The sequence below is a fragment of the Eretmochelys imbricata genome, chromosome 23 (assembly GCF_965152235.1).
Source record: "Eretmochelys imbricata isolate rEreImb1 chromosome 23, rEreImb1.hap1, whole genome shotgun sequence".
NCBI lineage: Eukaryota > Metazoa > Chordata > Testudines > Cheloniidae > Eretmochelys > Eretmochelys imbricata.
Window position 1 is genome coordinate 15,064,450 of NC_135594.1, and position 7,581 is coordinate 15,072,030.

Sequence of the window (7,581 nt, forward strand, 5' to 3'; positions counted from 1 at the left end):
GCGCAGGTCAAGGTCATGGGCCCGGTTGCTAGGGGGCAGGTCGGGGGTCATGGGCCCGGTTGCTGTGGGGCAGGTCGGGGGTCATGGGCCCGGTTGCCATGGCGCAGGTCAAGGTCATGGGCCCAGTTGCTAGGGGGCAGGTCGGGGGTCATGGGCCCGGTTGCCATGGAGCAGGTCGGGGGTCATGGGTCCGGTTGCTGTGGGGCAGGTTGGGAATCATGGGTCCGGTTGCTAGGGGGCAGGTTGGGGGTCACGGACCCAGTTGTTATGGGGCAGGTCGGGGGTCATGGGCCCAGTTGCCATGGCGCAGGTCAAGGTCATGGGCCCGGTTGCTGTGGGGCAGGTCGGGGGTCATGGGTCCAGTTGCTATGGGGCAGGTCGGGGGTCATGGGCCCGGTTGCTGTTGGGCAGGTTGGGGGTCATGGGCCCGGTTGCCATGGAGCAGGTCGGGGGTTTCCACCATGGCGCCAGGAGCGCCCCCAGCGGCGAGTATTATGGTCTGCCCCTGCCCCGCGCTCGGGCACTCCTTTTCCTGCCGGCGGCGGAGGAATCATTCAGCCTCGTTTCTCTTTCCGCCGCCTCGAGCGAGTCCCGGCGGCGCCTGGATCCGGACGCGGTGACGCGGCCCGCATGCGCAGAGCGGTCAGGGAGCAGGCCCCGAGCAGGCGGCAGCGGGAGGAGCGGAGCGCGGCGCGGCCGGTGAGAGACGGGCCGGGGGGGGCACGCGGGCCTGGGGCTCCGGGGGCTCCTGGGCGGGCGCGCAGCCTGCGGGGGGCCCTGGGGGTTCAGCAGTGGGGGGAGGTGACGGCTGTGGCGGGGGGGTGAGAGGGGATGGGGGGGCCAGCCTGCGGGGGGCCCTTGGGGTTCAGCAGTGGGGGGAGGTGACGGCTGTGGCGGGGGGGGGTCACAGGGGCGCGGGGGGGCAGCCTGCGGGGGGGCGGGGGGCCCTGGGGGTTCAGCAGTGGGGGGAGGGGAGGTGACGGCTGTGGCGGGGGGGTGAGAGGGGATGGGGGGGTCACAGGGGCTCGGGGGGGGCCAGCCTGCGGGGGGGGCGGGAGGCCCTGGGGGTTCAGCAGTGGGGGGAGGTGACGGCTGTGGCGGGGGGGTCACAGGGGCGCGGGGGGGCAACCTGCGGGGGGGGCGGGGGGCCCTGGGGGTTCAGCAGTGGGGGGGGAGGGGAGGTGACGGCTGTGGCGGGGGGTGAGAGGGGATGGGGGGTCACAAGGCTCGGGGGGGGGGCAGCCTGCGGGGGGGAGGGGGGCCTGGGGGATGGGGGGGGTCCGGGTTACATTGGGGGGAGCCAGGCAATGTCCATGGCAGCCCCAGGGGGTGGCGGGGGGAGGGGTGAGGAAGTGACTGCCTGGGGGGAGTAGCGGGGAGCTTTGCGGGAGGGGCTAGTAGGCAGTGGGGCTGGGGACAGTGGGGCTGGGGTTGGCAGCAGTCTAGAGTCAATGGCCATGGGGCTTGAGCGCTGAGCAGTGGTGGGCTTGGGTGGGGAAGGGCTGAGGGGGTGAGTGGGGGGAGCTGAGGGGAGTCAGGCAGCTGGGGACGAGGGTCACGGGTTGCGGGGATCAGCAATAGGCTCTAGGTGAAGAGGGGGCATGTGTGTGGGCTGTGGGAGGTCCAGGGGGAGCAGTGGAGAGGGTGGGTAAGTGGGGGAAGTTAACTGGGGGGAGCAGGAATTGAAGGGTGGATTGGGGTGGGGTGCGGGGTTCAGGAAGGAGAGTGGGATTGGGGTGAGGGGGGAGCAACGGGCAGGATGTGGGGGATGTGAGGGGAGGAGGAGTCCTGTGTGTCGAGCAGGGCCCAGAAGTAATGGTAGGGGATGGACCAGGGGCGTGATGGGGCCGGGGGTCTGAGGAACCCTCTGGTGGGGGGAGCAGCAGAAGAACATGGGTTGCCCAGGAACTGGCTGCTTCCATGGAGGAGATGAGGTGGGGGGCGCTGCTGGGAAGCAGAACCCCACAAAAAGAGGAGGGAGGGGCTTAGCTGGCCCCTAAGTTGGCCGAGTTTGGGGGTTGGGACCCCACACACTTTGGGGGGAGGGGATGTGCTAGTTGTGGAATCTAACGATCTGGCATCTCCTCCCTTTAGCAGATTTCCCAAGATGACGCAGTTCCTGCCCCCCAACCTGCTGGCACTCTTTGCCCCCCGAGACCCCATCCCCTACTTGCCCCCTCTGGAGAAGCTGCCTCATGAGAAACACCACAACCAGCCCTACTGTGGCATCGCGCCATACATCCGGGAGTTTGAGGTGAGCTCGGCCTCCCCAGCAGGGCAGCGCTGACGGGGGGGAGCTGCTTGCCTCATCACCTCTTTTCTCTGCTCCAAAGCCGCCAGGCTCCCCCCTTTCCCCCATCTCTGTGCCACCCGCTTGATGCCCTGCTAACACATTTCTCTCCCCCGCCCAGGACCCACGCGATGCCCCTCCGCCCACCCGTGCCGAGACCCGCGAGGAGCGCATGGAGCGGAAGGTACGGCTCTCTGCCACCATGGGGGTCAGCCCACCCTTCCAGAGATATGGCCAACCTGGGTGAGAGGGTGGGGCATTTGTCTGCGTGCTCCCCCAAGATGTCCAGCTCTGGACTGTGCGGTGAAGGGGTGAGCTGGGGAGGCACTCTGCTGCCAGAGTCTCTTCTCTGCTCCCTTGGGTATCCCTTCTCCCATATAGTCTGGTGGTTGAATCATGGGGCTGGGAGCTAGGACTCTTGGGTTCTCTCCCCGGCTCTGGGAGGGGAGTAGGGTAGGAGGAGTTGGCAGCCAGGACTCCTGGGTTCTCTCCCGGGTAATTCTGTCACTAACTCCCTTGTGAACTTTGGTGGGGGTAGCTGGGTATCCCTGTCTGTGAATTGGGGGTAATAGCCCTGTGGAAGGCGGTGAGGACGAAGCCATGAGTGCAGCAACACTTTGAGAGCCTCGGGGGTGGTAATGACTAAGAGCCCCCCTCGAATCCTGTCCTGGGGTCCCTCTCTGCAGAGTCACTGCCAGGAGTCCAGAGCCTGTCACCCCTTCCCTTTCCTTCCCACAGAGACGAGAGAAGATTGAGCGGAGGCAGCAGGAGGTAGAGAATGAGCTGAAGATGTGTAAGTGTCGGGGTCGGGCTCCGGCTCCCATCACTGTGGGGGGCGGGGGGAGGTTGATCTAAATCCCACCTGCTGGGAACGTCCCTCATGGGTGACTTGGCTTCTGGGGGGTGTGGGTGAACGTGGGCTGGGGGCATCAGCAGTTGCTGTTTCTGCGTGCCTAGCCCTGTTTTCTCCTCATCCAGGGGACCCACACAATGACCCCAACGCCCAGGGAGATGCCTTCAAAACCCTCTTTGTGGCTAGAGTGGTAAGTTCCCTCCCGCTGTCTGGGAGCCCCTTCCTGGGGCACCTGCTTTCCCCCCCCGCCCCCCCCGCACCTGGACGCCAGGAGCAGCTGTCTCACCAGCCTGTCCTCTACCCTGCAGAACTACGACACAACAGAATCCAAGCTCAGAAGAGAGTTCGAGGTCTATGGCCCCATCAAACGGGTAAGAGGCTGCTCTGGGGGACAAAGAAGGCCACGCTGTTCCCAGGGCGGGTGATTCACCCTGGGGAAGTGTTGGGGTCTCCATGCCTTGCGAGCTCCCAGCCCAGAGGAATGCTGGGGTAGGGGTTGGGCTTGGGGGCAGAGGGGGGTCCCTTCTGACCTGGGAGTCTGCAAATCCCCACGTTTGTTCCCTTCCTTCCTGGGCCGTGCCTGCATAGCCTCGGCGGGCTCCTAACTGCTGGCAGCTCTGCAGTGAGACCATGGCCATAAGGAACTCTCATGCTTGGGGGGCTTCAGCCAGGCACCTGCAGGGGTCAGATGGGGATCCCCTCCCGGGCACAACTGGCCAGATGTGGGCCGGGTTTTCCCTTCCTATGAAGGATCGACTGCAGCTGGAGAGGTGAACCGCTGCTCTGAGGTGGTCCCCAATCCCCTTGCTGCAAGGCTGGTGGGGCTTGTTCATATGCTCAGGTCTAACTGATCCCCGGGTTTAGGCTCAGGAAGTTCCCCCCAGGGTCTGCTTGGCAGAGCCCTTGAGGGGTGTCACACGGGTGAAGGGTGTTCCTGACTCTCCCTATCCTAGTGGTGCCCTGTTGGGACGCAGCTACCCCCAATTGGTGCATGAGTGCCCCCTGCTGGTCTGCAGGGAGTTAACCAACACAACAAAAGGTGCTATGGGGCAGTGGCTTGTGTCAAACTGAAGCGAGGGCTAAGCGGTGTGGGTGTGTGTGTGGGGGGTGGCGTGTCTGGGTCATTAACCTGCCGCCCGCCCCCCCAGATCTACATGGTGTACAGCAAGCGTTCCGGAAAGCCGCGCGGCTACGCCTTCATAGAGTATGAACACGAGCGAGACATGCACTGTAAGTACCGCCCGGGTCTGGGCCTCTTTGCCTCTCCCTAAAGCGCATGTGTTACGTCTCAATGCCATCCCGTTCCCGGCCCTCGAGCTCCCGGAGGTAAGTAACGGAGCACAGGGCCGGCGCGGGGCCAGTGCAAACCCAGGTTCCATTACTCTGCTCCCTGGGGGGCAAGTGCGGCCATGGGGGGCGCCCCCTCCCCCCCCATGGAGCTCGACATGAATGACGGAGGCAGGGCTGGGGGCTGGGCCATCAGAGGGTTAACGCTGAGATGACCCCCACGGGGGGGTTCCCCTCCCTCCCTGCCTCCCATAACTGCAGATTAATGTAATCAGGGTGCTGCTTGGCCGTGGCGTGTGAGTGAGAGGGTGCGTGTGCTCCGACGGGCAGTGCTTACGCTCAGCGCTGTGTCCCCCCCCACTCCGAACCACTGAGCTTCACGAGCCGCCCCCACCCCAGGGCTGAGCCCAGAAGCGGCGAAGCTGGGGGAGCGGCCCGGCTCGAGCGTGTGGGGGGGGGGCAGGTGTTGTCTTGGCTCTAGTGACTGTTGTGAACGATGCTGTCGGGAGGAGGGGTGTATTAATTCTGTGTTCTTATTGTCACTGCAGCCACCTTTCTGATGGCTATTGCCACTGCTGGCTTGCAGCTGATGCTAATGCTCCCCCCATACAACACCTCAGTGTATGGTTGGTATAAGGGGTTTGTATGTTGGTAAGAATTCACAGCACCCCTACACCTATACACGAGCCAGGCCACCGCAGCGTAGGCACCTAGCGTGGTCAGAGCAGCTCCCGGTGGGGGTGGGGACCGGAGAAGCTTGCTCTCTCGTCCGGCTTCCGCTCTCTTGCCGGGCGGAGACTGGACGGGGGGGGGGGCACGGGCTCCGAATTCCCGCCGGAGGTAGCTAGGGGAGGGCAGACCAGACATCCCCCTGTGTAGGTTGCTTCCCCGCAGCTGATGAAGCAGGACTCGAATATGTCCCAGGCTGGGTTTTGGTCCCGCCCGCTCATCAGTGCCGGCACTGTTGAGGGGGAGCTCGCAGCGCTGGCTGCGTCTGTCCGACTCTTAATCCCCCAAAGAAACCGCAACCCAGGCAAATCATAATCCCCTCCCAGTCAGTCCATCGTGGCTCCGCCTCTCCAGCCAAGGGTGCTCTCTGCTGGAAACCTCGAGCTACCCCATCTCCCTTCGGGCATCTCGCTGCCCAGACCGGGGTGGTCTGTGCCGTGCCATGCTCTGAGCTTCCAGTCGTGTCTGAGCAGGGAGGGGAATATTCGAGTCCTGCCTTTAGCCTTTCCCACCAGGCTGGCGAGGTGAGGTAGAATAGCTCCTCTGGCTGCCCCCGGTGCAGCCAGCCCCTCCGTGGCCCACGTGTGGGGCTCGGTTGGGGCATCAGTCTCGGCTGAGCCTCGGACCGGTGCCCCGTGGCTCGAGGGATTGACACGCAGGCAGCCGGTACACAGCGACACTAGCCCAGGGAAGCATTAGTCACATCACACTGCTGGCTTCTCAACCGCGTTGCTTGCTCCCGGGCGTGGAGCCTGCCCGCCCCGTAGAACCACCTGTGGGCTCTGAGCCGGGCTGGGCTTGGAGAACCCACCCCTGCCACGCAGGCCACTGGCTTCCAGAGGTGGCGTCGAGGGCACTAAAACCCAGCCCGGCTCCAGCCCCTCTTGAGCCCTCCGCAGCAGACCATGTAAGGGGATGGGTCTGCCCCTGTTTGTGTAGGACCTACAATATCTCCCTGCGTGAGCCCTGAAGTCCTGTCCCCAGCAGCCACGCTGCCGACCTCTGGACCTGGGGGAGGGTGCAGGGCTAGGCTGAACTTTGGTCCCGGTTGGCCGGCGACCAGAAGGTTGGGGCTCTGTGATGGGTGGTGTCAAGGGAACAGAGCCCTGCTGATCTCAGGGATCGAGAGTCCCTTTGAGCCCTGGCCCAGGAGCAGTCAGCCCCCGGGGCGCTCCCTGATGGGGGTCAGCAGTTAGGGGGAGAGGTTCTGTCTAGGGTGGCTTGGTAGAAAGGTGATGATAAGGTTGGTCTCAGGTAAGCCACGGCCTTCTCCTGGCCGGGGACCAGCACCACGGACGGGCATGGCCCCGGGACGGAACCGGGACCCCCAGCCCACTCAGGAGCACTGGGCCAGTGAGCAGCATCTAGGCCCCGTTCTAGCCAGGGCAGCGCAGGATCTCCCTCTCCCCTGGGGGGTATGCTCTGTTGGCATCGGGGAGCTCTTGGGGGGGGCCGGGTTTCCCCACAAGTACCTTGGATGGAGGTGGTCTGGGGGGCCCGAACCCGTGGCTATGGTGCTCTGACCTGCCCCCTCGGGGTTCTGGCTGAGCGGACAGCTGTGCCCCCCTCAATGACCAGCCAGCTGGCAATGAGGGGGCAGGGGAGGGAATCCTGCCCCGGGCCCCCAGCCTGGGCGGCAGGCCCGGGCAGGGGGCTCCAGCTGAGCTATTGTGGGGCTGGTAAGTGTCCCCTCAATGCCGTAGTGCCCCAGCTCCTGCGGGGGGCAGGAGGGTGGGCGGGGCCAGGGGGACCGTTACCTCCCGTGGGGGGTGCACCCACGCCGCTGCCAAGGACAGGTAAGGCAGCGAGGGTGTCGCTTGGGCAGCCACGCCACCCCCCCCCAAATGCCAGTGCCCCGACCGGGGGGCACGGGGGGCGGAGCCCGGCCTCTCGCGCCCACGCTAACAGCCTGATGCGTTGAGTTGAGGCGCTAAGTTGAAATGTTTTGTAAGTAGTTTCTCCAGGTAAACGCTTTTATTTCCTTCTCGTGAGCGGTGCCCGTCTAGCGCCCCCTCCTCCCCCCCCCGTTGCCTCGGTACTATCTGTAGCCGCCACGTAGGGATCTGTACTCTGTTCCTCTGGTGACGACAGGTGGGGGGGGCGGCAGGGGGCGTGACTGGCGGGAGGGCGGCGGGGGGGCGTGCCAGCCGGGTGCCAGACTGTAAACCTTTGCCGCGTCCCACCCCTGGTTGTACACAGATTCCTCTCCCTCCTTCCTGTAGGTGTAATACCTCCTGCTTTGGGGGGGGATGCATGGCGGGATTCGGGGTTAGCTGGCTGGCTGGGGCGGGGGGGAGGGGGGCAGCAGCGTGTGGGCGGTGTACCCCCCATCTCATAGGGGTTTACCCTCCACGGGGCTGCCCGGGTCTCACGCGGCAAGCGTGGCATCGGGCAAACGCAGGTATTTGACTTGTCGGTAACA

The 7,581-nt window shown here is 65.0% G+C and overlaps 1 protein-coding gene across 2 annotated transcripts; it reads left to right on the forward strand.

Annotated features, from left to right (window-relative positions):
* The first annotated feature begins 633 nt into the window (after positions 1 to 633).
* SNRNP70 (small nuclear ribonucleoprotein U1 subunit 70) lies at positions 634 to 6,434 on the forward strand. Of its 2 annotated transcripts, none has more exons than XM_077840390.1 (8): positions 634 to 699; positions 2,095 to 2,254; positions 2,412 to 2,474; positions 3,029 to 3,083; positions 3,269 to 3,333; positions 3,452 to 3,514; positions 4,292 to 4,373; positions 4,979 to 6,434. In XM_077840390.1, exons 2-8 carry the CDS (start codon positions 2,108 to 2,110, stop codon positions 5,083 to 5,085), a joined length of 582 nt encoding a protein of 193 aa, XP_077696516.1. In that variant the 5' UTR covers positions 634 to 699; positions 2,095 to 2,107; the 3' UTR covers positions 5,086 to 6,434. The 2 variants fall into 2 exon arrangements, with proteins under 2 accessions (XP_077696516.1, XP_077696517.1); XM_077840391.1 differs by having other exon boundaries at positions 2,098 to 2,254.
* Positions 6,435 to 7,581: the final 1,147 nt, after the last annotated feature.